The 23,100-nt window shown below is 42.1% G+C and overlaps 1 protein-coding gene across 1 annotated transcript; it reads right to left on the bottom strand.

Moving 5' to 3' along the window:
* Positions 1-204: 204 nt before the first annotated feature.
* On the bottom strand, positions 205-23,007 carry LOC132846321 (transmembrane protein 65-like). The gene is made up of 7 exons (XM_060871002.1): positions 22,310-23,007; positions 11,505-11,549; positions 10,797-10,864; positions 10,272-10,326; positions 6,695-6,737; positions 4,201-4,306; positions 205-3,372 (listed from the first exon to the last, which is right to left on the bottom strand). The coding sequence occupies exons 1-7, from the start codon at positions 22,521-22,523 to the stop codon at positions 3,235-3,237; spliced, it is 669 nt and encodes a 222-aa protein (XP_060726985.1). The 5' UTR covers positions 22,524-23,007; the 3' UTR covers positions 205-3,234.
* Between the last annotated feature and the right edge of the window lie 93 nt (positions 23,008-23,100).

The raw sequence follows: 23,100 nt of genomic DNA, 5'->3' as shown, positions 1-23,100 counted from the left end.
GAGAGAGCAGGAGAGAGAGAGAGAGAGAGAGAGAGAGAGAGAGAGAGCACTGTAGCTGAAGTACACAGACACGCAGTGTGATGCCACCACCACCATGCTTTACTGTTCTTTGTGTGATTAGTTGTCTTTTCTGTTCAGGCTCAAATTGAAACAAGCTGCTGAAGGTCAAGAAAACAGAAGGAAAGCAAGTGAACAAACAACAGATTTCCATCTTCTTTCAGAAGTTTAATAAATAACTCAGCATGCATGTATAAAAACATTCTGTGGTGTTTTTCACCTTTAATGCATAGTCACTACAAGCTAATAAACTCTGACTATAACTCTAAATCTCTAATCAACACACACATACACACACACACACACTTGTGCTTCCTCCTTTGCTCCCGAGTGCCGTGTCACATCACAGAGTTCAGTGCGATCCACTTTTCCTTCATTCGTCTCTTAAGGAGAGACGTGCTGTTGCCATGGTTATGCCAGCTGACAACACATCACGACTCCGAGCAGTTTTGATCCCTTTAAATCTTCATTACAATGAATACAAAAACATGAACAATACATGAACAAATCATTCAAAATAAAAGAGAGGAATAAACTAACATGCAGATTCAAGAGTGTGCAAACTTTCTGCAGTGCGAGAGATAAATGTGAGAAACGTCCAGAAACAAAGCTGCTGATGATCATTTTAGTTCCCTTACCTCAGAACCATGGCCATAATGTTTACTTAAAGAGCCACACTTAAATAATAACATGCTCAATCCATTTAAATCATTTACTCCTGTTTGTTTATTTGAGTTTTTCAAGAAATTAGAATAATTAGCATCATTTATGCTAGCTTCATTGTGAAAAGAAGACAGTGAACTAGTTAGCCTAATATTGACTAGTTTGCTAATGAGCTTGTGGTCTGATTTTGATTTGTGAGTTAAAAAGTTTGGCTGAAGTTTTTTAGCCATTTTGAGATTAAAACAAGCTTTTTAAGCTACATACTGGAAAAAGGTCATTAAACCCTTTACGATTTTAGCTACAGCTAGACTTTTAGCCTTCAGTGAAGTTGTGTAGCTCGTAGTTGTGATGTAGCAACGGAACTAAAATAAGGTCAGGAGTGTGTTAACATGCTAACATGCTAATACCACGCTGTTGTGGCTTCTGCATTAAGGCTAATGATAACACAGAAGTCTGCCAAGTGTCTATGTAGTGTATATCAAGTGACTATGCTGTAGATATCAAGTGTGTACGTAGTCGATGTGACGTGTAGTGTGCATAAAGATACCCTAATCCTGCTAGGTTGACTAACGGGGTGGGGCTTAAATTGATTTTGATCTGCCAATCACAGGCTGGATTGTAACAGTGTAATAGTCTTAGTGTAATAGCATGAGTGAGGATTAGAGAGGAACACAAAACAATCTGAACAGGTAGCTAATATTTAGCTATGGCTAACGTTGCTAGTCAGTTCATTTAGCATGCCTTGTATGCATTTTAAAATTCAGTATTTCTGAATTTTTTTTATCCACAGCCCCTTTTTACTTAGTATTACAGTAGTAATACTTAGCTGACTATTAGTTAGCTTACTGAGAAACTTTGCTACTGATTTAATTTACACAGTTAAATAACCTTATAGTTTAATAGAAAATGTAACTAGCTGAGGTCACGATGTTAATGTTAGTTATGTTAGCATTAGTCTGAATGAAGGTGAAGCTGCTAAAGTATCGTACTGTGCAAATTCTAAATGAAACTGATCACATTTCTAAACTCCACCCATTTTGACCCCGGAACACACTCGGCTAATACGTTCTAGTTTAACCAGTGTGTGTGTGTTATTGTGCGTTAACAGAAGGATACATGGCATTTGTTCGGATTCTCACATTCTGCACCTTTCCTTCATTCCGTCATCGCTGCCCGCTAGAGGCTTGGACAAAATCATTTCATACTCGGAACCTGATTCACAAATAAAACACTCAGACAAAGACCATCAGCACTTATACAGTCCCATGTTCCAGTGTCCAGGATGCACAGAGATGTTTAAGAGTTTTTTTAAATTGAAGTGATGATGATGATGATGATGATGATGATGATGATGATCTTGATGATGAATCAATAAAGTCCCGATTCAGTAGAATTACAGACTTCATGTGATCCAGTATTTATAGGAAGAAAACGTCCTCAATTTTATTGAAGGATTCAGCTTCACTTCAATCCCTCAGAATGTGAGCAAAAATGAAATTCTTCACAGTTTAATAGAAGCTGAGATGATTTTGATCCATCACATGGCCAAAACATTTCTGTTTTAATGATGTGAGCTGGAGGAAGCGGCTAAAAAGTCGCACGTTAAATACTTCAAATCGAGGGCTAGCGTGATCTTATGAAATCTGTGATTTCAGTTTAAATATTTCAATAATAATAATGTAAACCCTTAATGCTGTTAATAAAAAATAAATAAATAAAAGAAAGCCTAAAAACCAAACTCATTTCGTTTAAATATTCAAGTGTTAAATCTTGTTAGTCGCTTAAAATACAAAAGTTTCTTTTTTTCCCCCTCAAAATTCCATCAGAACACAATACACTTTACAAAACTCTGGCTTTTAAACATTTTTCTGCTTTCTAGATCACATCATCATGCAACGTGCAAATACGGAAAAATGGAAATAAATAACTAAGAACTTTACGTCTTTCCCCTCTCCCAGTCCCAAACCTCACGCTAATGAAGAAAAAAAAACTTGTGTCGCGGGTTGTGTTTCACGTCGCCTTAGAGTTGAATAAACTTTTTTTCTTTGGTCGGATTTATGTCTGACGTCTTGGACATGACCACAACAGTCATCTGATAAATGTTCAGCCTTTGTGCTCAGTGAGAATTTCTTTGAATTGGCGAGAAAATAAAAATTAAAAAGCACTCATGTTAACTTCTGAAACGCTCATTAGCCAAATTAGCGCTGTTGCTTATTTTAACACACTGAAAAAGGATCACAAAGTCAGGATTGTTGATGGATTTCTATAAACAAAAAAAAAACAACTAAACTGAAACAAAAAAATAAAAGCAGCTGAAATGGTTGAAGGTTCTCTTCATGCTCTCGTTTCTCAGGAACTTGACTGGATGACTGAAACATTTCAGCACAATGACGCTGTGAAAGAAAACCATGCGCATACATGTCGATGAAAATCTGCTGCTGTCTGTAGCTCGACTCCAGGTTGATCCGTCGGTGTCATTTACAGGGCATCGGCTAGGCGGAGCTCCGTTCTCCGTCACGCGCTCTTGGAGGCGGAGTCAGGAGGAGGAGGGGGGTCGTCAGCCCCTTCAGCCTTCTTTTGCTCGTCGTCTTTGAAGAAAAGGAGAGGAAACATTCCCAGGATGCAGCCGATTCCCACTCCGATGGCTTTGCCCTGCAGGTCCAACACACAGGGGTCAAACTCCTCCTGCCTTAAAGCTAGGTTTTTAACTAAACTCTCATCTCTCTCACGTCACATTTTAAATCAGGTCTAACTAAAGCGATGCTGTATAAACTGAAGGAGTTTTCATCATCAGCTCTGTTCTAATGAGGCTAGAATCTTGTTATCCGTCTCCATGACAGACTCTGAGCTGAAGACATCTTCATCTGTTTGGCATTTTGGCTGCTGTGCCGAAAGTCGTGACCTTTTCACCATTAAACTGGAGCTGTTTAATTAAACCTCGGCTCACGCTGAGATCATCACGCCATTAGGTCAGTTTAATCTGATAAATGATCAGTTTCTTAATCTTTGTTATTTGGAAGCAGTCTGATGTTTTCCTCCACAGATGCTGAGATGTTTCCTCACCACCTCAGTTTAATGCTGTTTTTGTTTAAGCACCGTAAGATAAATCAGGCGCATGTGTATGTCAAGACAAGCCCACAAATAACTATATATGGTAAACAACTTCCTTCATAGGACAAAGGTGAGAGCTAGAGCACGGCCTTTCTGTTGTCGTATTTAATCCACTATAAAAATACATTTCGATTTACTGATAAATACCTCGTGCGTCTTGTTTGGAGAAAATCAATCAATATAATAAAAATAAATCCATCGGGTGAGAATGTGGTGCACAGACATGTAGAACAAATCGTGTGTTTTAAAAATAAAAATTCAGTAGGATGTTTCTCCCTCTGAGTTTTGACTAAAGACCAGAGAGGATACAGAGAAATGTTTTGATTATGAGGCTTTAGAGAAGGAGAGAGGCACTGAGGTGTTCCTCACCATGTGAGAGCTGACTCGAGTCTGCCACATGTCGACTTGTTTAGGACTCAGATCTGGAATCTGCATGCCAAGACGATAGGCCAGAGCTTCCACATAACCTGCAAGACTACACACACACACACACACACACACACACACACACACACACACACACACACACACACACACAAACATGTGGTGACAGTATTACAGCCATCAAATTCTTCTTCCTCCTTTGGCTCCAAGCACAGTGGTTGAATTATAGTCATGTGGAACCGAGCCAACTGTGACAGATGTGTCCAGCTAATTAATTAACACACACACCATTACTTCCAGCAAGGAGTGTGTGACTCCTCTGGGACGACACAAGATACATCTTCAAAACTGACAGAAGATAAATATTCTATATGAAACGGAGCTGCTTCACACCAGGAGTAAGACCTTCACTCTGACACAAAGAGGCCACGCCTCCTTCAGTCTGACACACAGAGGCCACACCTCCTTCACTCTGACACACAGAGGCCACGCCTCCTTCAGTCTGACACAGAGGCCACACCTCCTTCAGTCTGACACAAAGAGGCCACGCCTCCGTCAGTCTGACACACAGAGGCCACACCTCCTTCAGTCTGACACACAGAGGCCACACCTCCTTCAGTCTGACACACAGAGGCCACACCTCCTTCAGTCTGACACACAGAGGCCACACCTCCTTCAGTCTGACACACAGAGGCCACACCTCCTTCAGTCTGACACACAGAGGCCACGCCGCCATCAGTCTGACACACAGAGGCCACAACTCCTTCAGTCTGACACACAGAGGCCACGCCTCCTTCAGTCTGACACACAGAGGCCACGCCTCCTTCAGTCTGACACACAGAGGCCACGCCTCCTTCAGTCTGACACACAGAGGCCATGCCTCCTTCAGTCTGACACACAGAGGCCACGCCTCCTTCAGTCTGACACACAGAGGCCACGCCTCCTTCAGTCTGACACACAGAGGCCAAGCCTCCTTCAGTCTGACACACAGAGGCCAAGCCTCCTTCACTCTGTCAAAAATAGGCCACACTTCCTTCACTCTGACTCACAGAGGCCACGCCTCCTTCAGTCTGACACACAGAGGCCACGCCTCCTTCACTCTGACACAGAGGCCATGCCTCCATCACTGAGTCTTCCAGTCTTTCTCACTAAATTGTAAGAAGGGTAAAGTTCTGAGTCAGTGAAGGAGGTGTGTCGTGTTCTCAGGCTTCACCCTCCACTCAAACCTGCAGCGTGCCAGAACACAGAGATTTCTGAGGTAAACATGATGGAGGGATTTCAGGACCAGGTGCCACAGATGGACTGGGAGAGGAATCCCAGTTTTGATCAGGACAGAAGCTGATGTCCTTTATCTGGACTCAGCGCTCCCCACTGACCTGATAAAAGGATTAATACAACTTTTTTTCTATTTTTGTGCCTAAGCAGTGACTTTAATAATCCTTAAAAATATTTACTTTATATTGAACTAAATAAGCCTTTCCTGTCTCTTCACAAGGTTTATTTTTATTGTTTTTTTCTTTCTTTTCATTTGCATTTTCTTTCCATTATCTTTCTTTCTTCTTCCCCTCGCTCAGAAACAGCATTAATACTCATCATAAATACTCTCAAAAATACACATTTTAAAAAATGAATTAAAAAATATTGCAGTACAATTGCTCGATTGAGATCATGGCCACTTAAAAGCAGACTTCTCTGTATTAGACAGGAATTGTGGGTAATGGGGCCTGATGTCAACAAATAGAGAGAGAAAGCTAATAGAAGAGGAAAGTCACTCGGGGTCATGTAGCTCATTTTCACGTTGTGTTCACGTGTGTAGTTCAGGAGAGACGAAGCTGTAATGAAGTCAAGAGCATCAGAGGAGGAGGAAGAGATGAATATGGAGCTTCACTAATCCTCGTGACTTTCTTCAGGGTTTTAGCTTTTACACACTCAACACTCTCAACACAGTCCTATGTATCATACAATCATTTGCATAATCATTAAAGACTCATCATCATAGTATTTGCATATCATTATATATAACAATAATCCTTAACAAGGAATAATAAATGAATACTTTTTCATAGTAACTATTTAAATGCTCATTTTTAAACCTATATCCTGTAATCCTATACCTCAGAATCGTCTGACGTTTCCGTCACATCGCTCGGCCCTGTAACTATAGCAACGGTTTAAGGCCTTGAGATGCAGGTGCTCCTAAAAGACTACGCACCGTTTAACTGACCAGGAAATGATCCAAGCACTTCAGTGTAACGAGGTGTCAGAGTGTGTGCATGTGTGTGTGTGTGTGTTGACTCACATCAGAGAGATGAAATCAAAGAACTTTCTGGAAATGTCTGGAACTGAAACTGAAAGGTGTGAAATACAGCCATCTCTCTCTCACAAAAAACACACACACACACTTCACTTCACTGAGAGAGAGACATGGTGTGTATAAGGCGTGTATGGGAAGTGTGTGTGCATGTGTGTGATGTCTTACCCGAGTCCAGCCAGATCAGACACCAGGTTCCCGAGAGCAGCAGCTGGTAAACAAGAGAATGAGAAGAGAGGAATATTTTAGCTCTGAACTCATGATGTGTAACTTCATCTATCACTTTTCCCCTCCTTCTTTTAGCCTTTCATTTTTCTCCTTTTCCTTTCCTCTGTCCTCCGTCTTCCGCTCTTGCTCGGTCCTCCGCTTTCCTCCTTTCTTTCATTTCCTCTTATTTACTTCTCTCATTCCTTCATGTCCTTCTCCTCCCTCTTCTGGTCAGATGCCCCTCCCCCACACCCCACCCACTTCTGATGTATTTGGTAATAAGTAAAGTGATGTGCAGGTAGACATCATTAATCGAGCTCATTATCTGTTGGATGTTTCGTTAATATCATGTGTTATCATGTTAGCAAGCTCCATCTACAGAACTCCATCCCTCTTCCTCCCTCTTCATCACGTCTCTGTATTTTCTCCAGGCGACGCTTGTTCTTTATGCAGACTGACAAGGTGAATCAGCGCTCGGCAGCAAAGAATTATGGGAGTGGGAACTCATCTAGCAAATCGATTATCAGCCATCGATTTAAATGTCAGAGTAACACGAGCCTCTTGGGTCATCGTTTCGAGCAGCGACACCGCTGAATAGCAGCAGATGAAAAATTAGCAGAGAGAAATCTCTACTGCTGTGAGAATAAAAACTGACACTGAGGTGTGTGTGGAGCCATAGATTAACAACAAACGGGAAGAAACCCAGAAGAAATTGATTAAGAGAAAAGATAGGAGAAGGAGCTGCTGGGCAGGAATCCAAACCCGGACGTCCATCAATGTTCAGCACAGATCAGTTTTCACAATGAGATTATATTAAAAAGCCTGATTGGTGTGCTGAGCGCTGACGGACATCCGGTTCAGATTCATCAGGATGAGGAACGAGAGGAAGGAGATCTCCATCTTCTCCATCTCTCACTGCTCAGTCTAGATAAATATCAGTGTGTCCGCAGTCGTCAGACAGCAAGACGTCTCAATGAAGTCGTTTCAGTTCATCTGTGTGTTTGTTTCTTTATGAAGCTCCTGTATTTGTCCTAATCTTGTAATGGTGTTAGTTCAGCGCTCACAGTCACGTGTGATTAGAATGCTAGCTACTTAACCTGCTGACACACACTCCTACACACGCCCATACACTCCTACACATGCCCACACAGGCAGTATCAGACCAGAAACACAGAATTTAGTTTAAAACAAAAAAAGTAGAAGGAACAGCTTATTAAAGGCTTCATTAAAAAAAAAAGATCCACACGTCTGTTAAACACACAACCGTCTTCTCAGCTTTAAAAATCTCTCTCTCACACACACACACACACACTGCAGTGTGTTTTTTGTTCTTCCCGTACTGAAGTGGATTTTATGTGAAATTTCTCCCAGAGATTTTCTGCAGTCTGGAAACCTCTTCACTAAGCTCAGAGACACACTCGAGTTTCTCCTGTCAAACAGCAGACAGATATCTATTAATATTTTATGTCTAGTGTAGGACAAAATACTAAAGGATTTGAGTATTTGAGGATTTTTCTTGAGTATATTAATATGTAATTATGTTGCCTTTGTCATTATTTGGGTTTTGTTTAAAAGTATTGTTTGTATTATTTTGTTTTTAAGATAGTATTTTGTCATTATTAATGTAATTTTATAATAATTAGTCTGTGTGTTTTGTCTGTGCTTCTTTATTTCATCTGTGTTTTGTCTGTATGTCTATTTCATCTGAGTGTTTTGTCTGTATGTTGTTATATCGTCTGAGTGTTTTGACTGTATATCAGTTTCATCTGAGTGTTTTGTCTGTATGTCTATTTCGTCTGAGGGTTTTGTCTGTGTTTTGTCTGTTATGTTTATTTACATTAGTATTTTGTCTCGTGTGCATTATTCACAAGTCTCAAGTAATGGCTCTTTGTAACTGGAGTGTGTGTGCAGGATGATTACTGTGTGTTGTTTAGATTCTCTCTTTTTGGTGTGAGGAAGATGTCCAAAACAAAGCAGTGTTATTTTTAATTTCAGCAGTAGCAGTAGTTATGTTCTGAGTATTGGCACAGAAACAAAATACAATGTCCTCTATAGTGGTCTGCAAAAAGCAGTAAGCTTCATATTTCAGTTCCCAGTTAGAGACTGTTTGCTGAAGGCTGTATAAGCAGAGAGAGGGAGCGAGAGACAGAGAGAGAGAGAGAGACAGAGAGAGAGAGAGAGAGAGAGAGCTTTGATGAACTGCTGAGTATAAAATTTCCGTCTGCTCGCGTGTCCTCGTTCATTCGGTGAACAGACTGCGGCTTCCTGTCCTTTCAGTGCCGCTCGTCCGCATCCATAAGCATGATCAATACGCCGCTAGCACTGACCTGCCTGGGAAACCAGGAGCCCTCTGGGTTTGGCTGCATGTTTATATAACCACAATTCCCTGTGGAGCCGTGTGTTTGTGCACTGCAGAGAACATCATCGTCTCCTCATCAGGTGTCGCTGTGTGGACAGTTTCAACTGTTACATTCATTTTATTTTAACAAAGACCACAAATGATAGCTTCCTTAACTAATTCCACATCATTCCCTATGACACCACTGAGCTAGCTGACAGTGTTTTAGGGCCACTGTTCCTTTAAGTAAAAGAGCGAGAGAGTGTTGTGGATATCTGTTGTGGAAGGATGCAAGTGCTGAATTTACAATCCACTTAGTCACAATGTGTGTTGTTTTTCCATCACAGGATTCAGCCCAGACTTCACCTAGATCATGTCTTACAACCCGACGAGTAAATAATCCTACAAGAGTGCTGAAATCACACAGTCTATTCAAGAGATGCACAGATGAATTGGGTTGCCTTTTTTTTTATAGAGGATAATGGCGATGCAGTGTGTTAAAGTGTGAGTCATTACATAACATACACACACAGTCAAACTGTAACACTTACAGTCTTAAAGGGGTGCCAATACTTTTGCATATAACAAATGGGCTGTAGTCAGTAATTGTACTATAACTAATAAATGCTGCGGCTGAACAACAGAGGAAAGAACAAGGGTGGTTTTCTCTCTCTGTCTCACATACATACACACACACACCCCTGACTAATGCTAACAAATAGGACAAAATTGAATCAGTCCATTGGCCCTGCAGCCTTGAGTGTGTGTGTGTTTGTGTGTTTATGATGGAGCTCATGGTGTGCAGTAACAAATTCTAGTATGCCTTTCATCCTTGAGCTAAAAAACAATAAAGCTGTAAAAATCACCATCAATAATCCAGCATTAGTCTCAGTGTCTCGGGAGGAACAATTCACACACACACGCACACACACACACACACAAGCACGCACGCACGCACACACACACACACCTGACATCTATACTATTTAAAACATGACCCTGCTGTTTGACAGAAGTGAAAAATCACCTCGTCCTATTCGCTTGTGTTCCTTGGGGAGAAATGACATCATGGTCATGTGACTTGCTGTGAGGTCATGTGAAGGTACAGTCAGGAAATTGCTCGAATGAACGCAAGAAAACACAATATTTAGTAAAGAAAAATAATAAAACCAAAAACAAGAGCAGCTGTTAAAACTGTACCTGCCATGGTGGAGATGCCCAGGATCACTCCTATAGACAACTCGATCTGAGTGCCCTGAAAATAAACACACCCCAGATCAGACTTTCACAAAAGCACCTAGATACAATATAAAATGTTGTGCATATAAATCAGCAAAAAGAATCATTTATTATATCATTAACATTAACATTAATACATTACACCTCCTCTGTTGTGTCCTAACAGGAACCAGCGCTGAGAAACAGGACTAAAATCTTTGGGTTCATTTATTTTTAAACACACACACCACACAAAAACACACACAAAAACACACACACATACATACACACAATAACACACACACACAAACACACACACACAATAACACACACACAAACCCCCCACACACACTATAACACACACACACACAATAACACACACACACACAATAACAAACACACAGAAAAAATTGAATCTTTGGAGAAATCTAAAGTGAACATTCATTCGTTGTGTTATTTTTTTGTATCTGAGGTTTCTATAACCACACAAGTGTTGTGTTTACTCACTGCAACGATCATGATGGCGTTGTCCAGGAAGCCAAAGCCGATGAAGGGAATGGCGTTGTGGAATAGAACTGGACAGAGTGAAGAAATGAAGAAGATGAAAATGCAAGACGAAGCACAGGGCAGTCAGTGAGCCACCAAGAACACGACTAATACCCTGAGACCTTCACGTGAAATCAGGACACGTGACAGGAGCTTGTCCTTTAACACACTCAGAGTACTCAGAGTTCTCTCTTAACAAGACAACAAAGTTTCCAGCCATAATGTTAAAGTCAGTGCTTCAGTAAACACTTGCTGAAGCTCTGGAGCTCAATACAGGTGTTGAGTCTGATGATTAGGGTGAGCTGAGAAGGTTACAAACACTGAACAGGATCAGTTCTGAACACTTTATATACTGTACGCTCCTTAGAAGAAGCACAGAGTCGTTTTATTGTAATAAATCAGAGACGAATCACAACTTCCTTTAATGACTTAAAGCTGCAGGGTCTTAGGGCTGCTCAGTAATAACTCTGGACGAGTCTCGTTGTTGTTAAACACACGTTCGATGTGGATTAGGGAGTGTGTACAACTGTAAAGAAACCAAATGTACGCTCATAAATTCTCTGCAGTCCTAGAAATTGTGCTCAAGACTTCAGGAAATAAAACCTGAGTAATAAACATATAACCACAGTCAGTTAAGCTAATGGGGAGACCGTATCTCTGTGTACGTACCGTATCTCAGCTGAGCGGTGGTCGGTGGCGCCATCTCCATTTGTTCTGCAACGACAGTAGAAATATAACCACTTTATCTCCTGACACATAGAATCACAACAAAAGGACATCAAGAGGTCACACACACACACACACACCCACACACACACCCACACACACACAAGCCACAGTCTGAGCTGTTGAAGTGTTTACTGCGTTTATTACAGCTAGTTTTTTTGCTCTTAAAACCTTCCTTATTCCTCAGTAATGATTCTCTCTCATTATTAATACACAGATATGTCTGTTTGTCATTAAATAAGAGCGCTTCAGACTTCAGAAGGAGACAGAAACAGACTGTGAAGTGGATTCTTCTCTCATTTGAAAATTTCCATATGTCATAACACATGCTGTAATTTATTTTTTATCTGAATCGGATTCAGAAAGCAGTCTCTCTGACAGCATGACGCACGGCTTCCACTTGAAACTGACGACCTTCTGACCATCTTCCACACTCTCGCCGCCGTGTTCTACGCTAAGTGCTGTTTTAAAGCTTCCCTTTCACGCACAGATTCAGAATCACACGCAGCTCATAAAGCCGGCTGTCTGGAGCTGGAACACTGAGCTGTTGAACCTCCACGTCTGGAGCTCATTAACGCTCTTCACAGCGAACGTTCCTAACTTGGTTTCGGCTCCGTGTCAAAGCAAATCTTTGATTTTCAGAATGCAACAAGACGCCAGCACACACTGGGTTTGTGGAATCGAACAATTTAATCATCTTTACACTAAACTACACCACCACCACGTCTACACTACACTGATGTTTACTCGGATTATATTCTATCATCAAATCTTCACACATTTGTCGATGAAGCGCTAAAAAGAGCTCTCGTGGCTCTCGCTTTCTCTCACAGTGATTAGAGAACATTTTGAGGTCATTCACTGAAGTATATTACAGTCACACAGCAGCGTTCTCTTCACCGCTCTATAAAAGACACTGACCATAAACACTGCATCTGCATTATAGCCAGCAGCATTATGGGTAAAACCTGAGAGTACTGCAGAATCCGACCCATTACTGCTAGATATCGCTAATGATTAGAGGCATCCGACCAGCCGCGACGCCACGCTCTCCTGAGTCATGTTAGCACAAACACCATGAGTCATTCCTCATCAGTGCTCATTCTCCTGATTCACTAAAACCAGCCTGCAATCAATAACACCATCGCTGTGCTCTCAAGGACCTTCGTCTCAAGTGAACGTCTGGGGCTTTAAAGACAAAGCATTCCACAATTTTCCAGAAGGAAAGAGATGGGAATGAGAGAGGGGTCGGAAGCACAGGGTTCCGGCTAAGAAACAGCTTATAACATCCGTGGAGAAAATTTCTAACACTGTTTGTGTGTGTGTGTGTGTGTGTGTGTGTGTGTGTGTGTGTGTTAGTGTATGAGATGCTGTAACAATTCTTAATCAGGGCTGATGTGTGTCCTAGTGCACGTGGGCAGAAGACGTGCTGAAGAACCCTCAAGCACTGCTGTTGATCTCCACATGGATAGCCGGGCTCAGGGACTCAATTCTCCTGGCTGTTAAAAGGCTAATACGGCAGGAGATGAACATGCCGTGAAATTTCTGAGATGCTCGAGGAGATCAATTTCACTCCTGTGCAAATCAATACGGTTCAGAAATCCACCCACTTCCACCTCTAATGCGTTTCACACTCCACAAGGAGCTCTGTGGAGAAGAGAGCACCAAAACACCAAAACTCATTCACGGTTCACTTCCTCTCACCGACAACAGCAGCTGCATTGAGGATGCTGAAACGGAGGAGGCTGATACGGCATTATGCTTTCTGTAAGGAGAAGGAGTCAGCTGTAACCTGAAGCTTTCCCACATCTTCATGGTGACCTGCTAAGGGAATGAATATTTACAGCTGCCATAACTTAGGAACAGGAAAGAACTTGTTTTCCTGAGGTGTCATGTAACTATTAATGGATAAAAAATAATGCTAGCGATAAAATAGGAATAAAACACTTTGTTTCTCTGCCTTCCATCAAGAATCTGGTCCAAAATCTCTCCTGAGAATTTAGTCACCTTACCCTCAGCTAGATTTGCAGTGTCTATTTACCTCAGGCTTTAGCTCTGGCTGGGCTCTGTCTGACTGTCTATACTGCATTGGAGATCTGTTATGCAGTGGAGTTCTAGTGTCCTGTTAGACTATACCCTCGTGTATCATTCTGTTCCCTGTGATGTTGTTTAGCTCCAAATTAGTGTTTATCTCGTCAGAATCACTGCATTTCTACCTATAGACCCATCCCAAGCTTTCTGGTTAACATGAAGCACATATCTGCTCTTACATTCAACTTTCTTTGTTTTTACATGTCATAATGAAGGGTTTCTATTGTCATTCACATGGCCAAACATCTAGCTTCAAGTGTTGGCTATTTTATTGTGTACTTGCATTTAGATGTAGCTTAGCATGAGACGTGGACTATTGTTTCTATTAAAAACTAGGATGCTCCTTTGTTGTATAATAAGCAGAGCACACATTTTGACCATTTATATCTCTTTCACTTGATATTTCATCTCTCTCACTTAATATTTCATGCTTTTTTTTTCAAAACTTCCAAATGGAGCTTCTCAGTAGAGTCGAGGCAGAAGTGTAGCTCAGACTCAAGAGTCATCATCAGAACTGATCCTCCTGTTGCTCTGGGTCATCATAATGTGCTCATGTTTCTCCTTCAGATACAACTGGATGATTTACGGGATAGAAGACGGTGCCATGTTGGACAGATCCCACGTGTTGTGAGAAGGATGAGAGCGAGGACGTCTGGTGAGACTTTCAGCTTCCTCTTCGCCTCAGGAGCGACTCCTCTGAGCCGGAACGGTGGAATAAATGAAAAGAACAAAGCAGACCCAGGAGGTTCCTTGGTTGGCTTTAAATACCCATTTTTCCCCTCTTTTATCCGTCTCTGCAGTTCTGTTCATTATGTTAGCGCCGAGACAGCATTTCCAGAACCAAGTGGATGCAATTGAACAAAATCTAAACTGTTCCCTTCGGCAGTTATTGCCATTATAATTACAGCAAACACACAGTGTGAAGTCTGCCCTCGCTTTAATGAATTCAGTCCTTAGTGCAACAAATCGACACAAATCTGTAATAAAGATTCATTTAAATCTCTGTATAATCCTTTCGGACTCGCTCTGCTGTAGGCCAAGGAAACCCAGAGAGCGAGAGAAAATAAAAATCGATGCAGCTCCAGACTCCAGCACATTCATCACCACGAGCCGTGTGGAGGAAAAGCAGCCGGAATGATAACACAAAGGACACCAGAGCAGGAACAACGGGAGACTCATCACAGGTAAAACTGGACCAATTCCCACAAATCTGAGCTCAGCAACCATCAGACATGGTACTGACTTCAAAATACAGATAGCTGAATCATTTCCTGTAACATTTCTATCTGTTCTATTCCTCATGCTGTGTCAGCGTTTACATCATTACAGCTTTTAATCTCTATCTATCCATCTCTCACTCTCTCAACATTATTAAGACTCATATAAAGCTCAGCTTGTTGACACACGAGGTGATGTTTACAGCTTTACCTCTGACTAACACTGGAGACTCCTTCCCTGTGAATGAGCTGTTACTATTGAAAAACATGATGGTGCATTAATATAAACCTTGCAGTCAGAGCTGCTGCTGTAGGAAACGAAACTAATCAACGCTGTTCAGAATCCGATCTAATCCCCTGCTGTGGTAAAAGAATGAGTGAGCATGATGTTGACATAATCATGTTAATGCTACACACAAGATGAATCATTACCCTGATTGATCACAGAAGAGTAGGCACAAAACTTTCATTTTAGAAGTAAACTGAAACTCGGATGTGGCAATATATCGGTGTCACGATCTGATCATACTGTCAATTTATATGACTTCACCAAGCCCATGGTCAGAGGATCAAATCAGTCATTCCACCGTTTCTTCCGTTCCCATTTCCATGTGCTATCAACCCACTCGGCCAAATGAGATTTTAACTGCAGATCATTTTCCAAAAGCCCTCGACTGCTAAGGTTCAATCTCTCACAATGAACCATACCAACAAATGAGATAAAATAAAAAAACGGTGATTTAGATAACTAGTTTACTCAGAAACACTCCACTGGTCCTCCAAAAGCCATTATGATCTCTAAAAAACAGATGAGCTAGACGTTAAAACGGTTCTTCAAACGTTCTTCAATCTTTCTGCCTTTCTGTGGATCATGGCAAGTCTTGATGAATTGAATGAGGTCATAATAAAAATTCGGCATGCATTATTAACTTTTAAGAAGCCAGATTTGCAACAGAGCCCAGAAAGAAGTGAGTTTTTTGACATTGCTGAGGTTAGTACTTTAGTTTCTGGAAGAGTGCAAATATACTGTAAGTACACTCACTGTCACTTCATTAGGACCACTTGCACCCCTATACAGTCCATGCAGTTAGTTAAAAGCTTTTTGCTTTTTTCCACATCAGTCTATTTAAACTCTACAGACTCTTGTTTGTCTGTTGTGTGATCTCCCAGGAGATCAGCAGCTTCTAAAAAACTCAAACCAGCCTATCTGTCACAAACATCCATGTCACGGTTAAAGTCACAGAGATGAGATGTTTTCTTCATACTGATGTTTGATGTGATCATTATCACAAGCGCTTGACCCGAATTTGACTGGCTGATCAGATACTGTACCTGCATCGATGTGCAGGTGTACAGGTGTTCCTAATAAATAGGAACTCCACTTTTATTTGGGATAAACTTTTCCAATCTGTGATTACAACTTGTTTTTGTGGAATCTCACTCGGAATTATCCAACATGAAGGTGGCTGGTCTCTTGATGATAAAGTAGAAGGTTCTTGGATATGTTCAGTAAAAGATAAAAATCTCTAGAGAAAGATAAAAGACTTGACCCTGAAATGAACCAAATCCTGGCCACATTAGCATTCTGCCATGTGACTCCTCAATGGCCTCCAGTGTGCAGGTCTCTTATGCCCCTTTTCCACCGAGGCAGTTTGAGTGCAGGTTCGGAGCCTAATTTAGAACCAGTTCTTTCTTTTTCGACAGCCAAAGCACCGGCTCTGAACCAGGAAAAGTGGTTCTTAAGTAGCACCAAAACGTTGCTGGTCTACACTTAAGAACCGCTTGTGTCCGGGGCTGTGGGCGGGGCTACTGTTAGCGCATTTGATAATGTACCTTAAGTATACTAATGTTTAATATACTTTTACTTTACCGCAATATGATACATCATCAGCACACATGACAGTAGGTAGCTACATGCTAAGGCTAATTTTCTTTTGTGTTAATGATAAAATAACGTTATGTACTTTCTCGATTACAACCTCCGTTTATACAGATTACATGGAGCTGCACGTACACGTAGGATTCGCCGTGTTTGGATGCTAATGTAGGTTCACAAAGCCATGAGCATTAACAGTAAAACAACATCCACCATTGTTGATGTGTTTGTGTTTGCCGCTGCTGCGCTAACGTTGCTGTGTAACGTGACACGTATACGGTGACGTCAGACTCGGCTCTGTGACGGCTCTCTAGCCGGTGGAAAGACAAACCGGTTTTTAGAAGGTTCACCAGTGGAACCAACTTTGAACCAGCACCCGGTTCTTTTTGGTGGAAAAGGGGCAAAAGAGGCTCTTGGATCTGACCCTGATGGCAGAGGATCTAATTGCCGAGCAATCCGCAGTAAACCTGAGCAGTCCTGATTACTCAATGTTATTTTTCAACTTCATCATTCACCAGAGGCCAAGAGAGACTTAGGAAAGGTTTTCCATGATGGCGGTCTCAGGTTATTTGGTGTGCAATGGAAATCCAGTGAAGCCGTTCACTCGGAGACAGAGACACATTTTACTGAGTCTGCATAGATGAAGAGAAAATAACGAGGCTTTATTCATCTCTCAAGGCTACTACAAGAAGAACGTTGAGGAAAGGAAACTTCTTAAATCTTCTGCCAAATGGCATCAGGAATCTCTCTGGCAGACAATCTCCATTTAGAAAGAATCACACAATGCATAAAAAAGTCTGTGCATCTGGTCTCCGGAGCTACTCCAATCACCGACAGAGAGCTCACTCCTCCTGGGAGCAAGGAAGAAATCAGCTACAGAAGACATCAATTTACAAACCTGAATACAAGAAAGAATCCAGAGTTGCTGAGTACTTCATAGCGCAACCATGTCACCAAGTACAGGGAGGACAATGTCGCTTCAGCCCTAAAAACACTCACTTTAAATCAAACCAGTAAATATCTGGTCTTTTGGGATGTACGACCAGAGGAATTTGTTACTGACCCACAATCAGTCAGATCTGATCCGGTTCTTCTAATGGATCAACATTAATACATCTGCTTGACCCACAGCTTGTGTTACCATTATAGTATGCTCAAGTCAGAAGCTTGTGAGGTCAAATCCTTCAGTGGCAGGAGACATGACTGGACACTCGTGTGAGGTCCCTAAGTAGGGACGGGATGCAGCGTGATTACAGCAGACTAGACAGATGACTAGATCAAACTTTGTACAGGAGTGTAAGATATACGGATCGGTCCGGCCCTGAGGAATCCCACAGCTACACCCTCTGATCTCCACCTTCAACCCTAGTAATCACCAGAACAAATCTGTACACCAACATATTACTGTTTATTTCCTATTTCCATATATTTGCCATTAAACAGACGAATGTTGCTCTCTGCAGGTTCCATCTGTCTACAAAAATAATTTGCCTAAATAATGGTGTCGATTGCCTCGCCTCAAACACAGTGGCTGCTCTCTGTAGAACTCAGCTCTCAGGCTCTCAGCATTTAAAATACAGTCAGAATTTTTCCACTTCTGATGTTTGGTAACAGTGACAGGAATACTAATAATATTAAAGGTCCTGCGGGATGCCACGAGATGGAGGACCTCCATCAGGCAAGGGCAGCACCGGAGGAGAAAACACGGCCGTTTAAACTTTACATAATGGTTGTACCAAAGGACCAGGAAGTTTAAGTGCCATTATTCACACTGACCCTGAATTCACTGTGAATCCTGAGGAAGGGTTTACTCTCACTCTGTCTCATCTGAGCTGTAATATTTAATTTCCTTTGAGCATACATGGTTAGAAAAGTGAGACAAAGCCAGATCTGAAAACCAAAACAATCCCATTTAATAAATGCCTGAGAAAATATATTGAAAACCTTTTTTTGGGACAATTTAACTTCATGATTTAAGGACAATCTGCAGTTGAAGCTATTTACATTTAATTGATCTACATCAGAAATTATTTTGATTACATCGACAAGCTATTATGTTTTAAAAATTTAGCGACTATCAGACAACCGTTGAAAATAAATTTGTATTCAGTGTTTCAGTAGGTTCCTTGGTTTGTCCAAATGAGGAACCGCACAGAATGGTTCCGCACAGAAGTCTGAAGCAGTACCTAAATAATTGTTCTCTATAGCCTTGGTGAGAAGAACAAGCATCTCAGTATGCTCAACTCATCACCTTGACCAGAGCAGCAGATCACATGGGGATCTCCTCCTCTCAGGATGGATGGGGCTTCAATCTGTTGGTATCTGCTGGTATCTGACTGGAGTGGAGCACAATTTAGTCTTCTGCTGTTATACAAGTTATATTTATAGGTTTCTACAAGTTACATAAGCATGTAAAAATACATATTAGTGCACATCCCAGAGAAGAGGGCTGATACACTTATTCGGGGTGTGTGTTGTGTGGATTGTGAGCAGAAGCTTTTTTATCGCTGTGGCACACGTTTACAGATTTAATAAGATGTTTTTAAAACTGTCTGTGTTCAGAAACATGTCCTGGTGCTGCCATGTTCTGTGGACATCACTGTGTGTCCTTACAGAGTACATAAACACACATTGCCTTCAACCTTCATGTGGAATGAATGAAACTGATCTTTGGTAAATCTTTATTCTATAAAAGAGAGGCAGAAATCGGAGCTGGAAGCCGATAAAGTGTGCATGTGACTTTCTACATCAGTGTTCAGACTCAAGGTCATGCTGGTCTTCTCTATTATTAGCCAACGCAGTGTGTACATGCAACATAAGAGGAGATTGGAGACACTCTCTGACATGAAGGTGATGTTCCCCTCAATGCCACACAGTTATGCTAAGAGATTTCCAGCTGTGAGCATCTGCCCTAGCTGGAAGTCCATTCGAATGTTATTTGATGTCTGTGAAACAGAAAGCATCAGCTTTCACAAAGCCACAGATCACAAAGCCACAGATCACAAAGCCACAGATCACAAAGCCACAGATCTTTCAAAGAACATTTTGGAAGTCCCACATTGTGAACTGGTGCCGATTTCCTTAGTAAAGTTCTCGCAAATTTAGCACAAAGCTGCGATGAACACAGTCATGGACCCAGTCTGCTCACTCTCCAGAAGAATCTCTCCAGACCCAAGAGAAAACAAACCATCAACTTCTCCATGGTAACTAGCTGGAGGACCAAGAGACAAGCATCTTCATCTGTCTGTCTGGCTCTTGAAGACAAGAGGTTACTCTGAAGCCACTGAATATTGGTAAGTGATGGAATAAGCGCAAGGTTGTGAGGAAAAAATCCTCACGGTTAATATTCAGCATTTCTTTCTGTTCTTTCTTCTTTTTCTGTGCCCATCCCCCAGTGAAGCACGGTGGTGGGAGAATCAGAAGGTTGTCTGAACTCTCGGATGTTTTTCTGACTGATCTGGCTGGTCATCAGAGACGTTTGAAATGTTCCTGATACGAGAAGCTCGTCTTTAACGCCATCATGACTTCACAGGTTCATGTTTCACAGTAAATAAAGACCTGGTTCTGTAAAGTGAGCAAGCAGTGTGAGGTTGTCCTACTCTCTCCTTGTCACTTTCTCCAATTTATTATTATTGCATGCAATGAGATTTACGCTTCATGCTCATGCATCTCCTGCCTCTTTCAGCTCGTCCGGTGTCACTTCCTGTCAGTGTTTCAGCCTCACTCTGCTGAAGGCTGAGGGAAATACGTGTACGCCACTTATTTCCCTGACACTCTAAACATCATGTTTGTTAATTACGCCAGAAATCTGTCAGACTTTTATAAAATTTTCTTTTACTGTACAAATGAAACCTCCTTCCTTTCTGTCATCTCTGATTGTTGGGATCATTTATAAAGCATGGCGTAGAAATCTGAGGATGATGAATAACACGCTGCCCTGATTCCACAACCGACACACAATGAGGCTGAATTATTTCCTTCGTTACATTTAGGAAACTTGACTCGTGCCATTAAGCAGGAGGAGAAGCTAAACTCAGGATAAACGCTCGCTCTTAAACAGCAGCACTGTGAAGAGACATTACATCAGGGAGGAATTTCTAAGAAGTGTGTGTGTGTGTGTGTGTGTGTGTGTGTGTGTATAAGTGTGTGTGAATGCGAGAGTGTGTGTTTGTGTGTGTGTGTGTGTTTGTGTGAGTATGTATGTGTGAGTGTGTGAATGAGGTGTGAGTGTGTGTCTGTGTGTGTGTGTGAACATGAGTGGGTGTGTGTATAAGTGTGTGAATGCGAGAGTGTGTGTTTGTGTGTCTGTGTGAGTGTGGTGTGAGTGTGTGTGTGTGTGTGTGAATGAGGTGTGTGTAATCAAAGCCAGTTGTCAACAGGAGTCAGTGACAAAGTCGTATGGTGTTTAATCAGCTGTTTGTGATCTCATTAGCTTTTACCTTGAAGCTGCTCTCACACAGAAAAATGTCTCTCACACATGTGCAATCTGTAACCATGACAACGCTGTTTCCTTTCGGTCTCCTGACTGGAGATGATCAGTTTACGTTTATTGACGAAACACTGCTACTGCTCTGTGATCCCTGTTTAAGTGCTCTGGTAATTCCATGTTGTAACTACACACTCACTGCTCCAGATGACCAGGGCTGACCCCTTAATAATCACACGGTTACACAGAGCACACACAAGTGGGGCAAAAAAGAAAATGCACAGAGAGAGCGTAGATGACATACAGAGATATAGAGGCTGCATTAGAGGATGTATAGAGGACATAGAGAGGGTTTAGTGCATGAGAGTGTACAGAGTAAGTGTACATAGAGAGGGCATATAGAGAGTGTACAGAGGTAGTGTACATAGAGAGGGCATATAGAGAGTGTACATAGAGAGGGAATATAGAGAGTGTACATAGAGAGGGCATACAGAGAGTGTACAGAGTAAGTGTACATGGAGAGGGCATATAGGGAGTGTACAGAGGTAGTGTACATAGAGAGGGCATATAGGGAGTGTACAGAGGTAGTGTACATAGAGAGGGCATATAGGGAGTGTACAGAGGTAGTGTACATAGAGAGGGCATATAGGGAGTGTACATAGAGAGGGCATATAGGGAGTGTACATAGAGAGGGCATATAGGGAGTGTACATATAGAGGGCATATAGGGAGTGTACATAGAGAGGGCATATAGCCAGTGTACATAGAGAGACAGGCAGCATAAAGGGTGATTATTGTGAGCATTATTGAACACAGAGTGCAGCACTGTTTTGGGGAAACATATTTGGGGCGGGGCTAAGCGGACTACTACAGAGAGCCAAGTGGGCGTGGCCAGGTTATGGCTATAAACATAAAACTGTAAACATCTAAAACAATACATAAAAGCACAGCCGTGTTATAGACACGTTATAGAAATGTTATAAAGTTAAAGCGTCCTTTATGAATTTATAACATTACAAATAACTTTAAATTAATGTTAAACAGGCTTTAAAGCAGGGCTGCGTCCCGAACTGAACTCTTCTACAGCACACACACACACACACACACACACACACACACACGCAGTTGTACTCACTCACCCTGTGCAATGGCCATGGACTCGAACCGGTGCAGTTCCCGCAGAAGGCACGAGCGCTCAGAAGGATGGAGGCCGTAGATGAAGTCTCGCGCACCCTGCGGCGAGTTTAGCGGCTCCACGGGCTCATTGCGCGCGTGCGTACCCAGGTTAGAAACGGGCACGAGCGATCGGAACGCGAGAGCCGGCCGCAGAACTCTGCGCAAACACGGCAACATCGCACGCGCGCGCGCGCTCAGCCGTACGGGGCACGGGCGGACAGAGGGGTGCGGGGAGAGAAGCCTCTAACGGACCACCTCGCGGTGCGCGTGCAGTGAAGCCAAAGGCGTCCCGTTAACACCGTTACACTCTCGAGCCAAAATCCACGGAACATCCAAAGAACGAATTTATTAACAAGCTTCTCCGAAAAGCCCGGCGATTAAAATCGGTTAAAAAGTCTCCCAAATTATGGCATCTTTCAATCATGTCGTTTTACGCAGGACAACCGTTTTTCCAGCTGCACGCGCACCCTAAGAATATTTTCTCCCGTCGGAATACAGCTTGCTGTCTCGAGCTCTTACGTAGCTATGACGACTCTCCTGACGTTTACGTCCATTTTACAGTACAGTACAGCGCTGTCCTTACTGTAACCGCCTACTTCATAACGACCCTCACACCGGAAGTAAACGTATAGGATAAACGCATAGGACAGGTTAGCTGGGCGGCCATCTTGGACAGGGCACCTTTCAAAGTTACACTCAGTGACTTGAAATAATAAAAGCAACACAGATAGATAGATAGATAGATAGATAGATA

The sequence above is a fragment of the Tachysurus vachellii genome, chromosome 5 (genome assembly GCF_030014155.1).
Source record: "Tachysurus vachellii isolate PV-2020 chromosome 5, HZAU_Pvac_v1, whole genome shotgun sequence".
NCBI classification, from domain to species: Eukaryota; Metazoa; Chordata; class Actinopteri; order Siluriformes; family Bagridae; genus Tachysurus; species Tachysurus vachellii.
The sequence above is the reverse complement of the archived record's forward strand: the minus strand, read 5'-3'. Positions and strand labels throughout refer to the sequence as shown.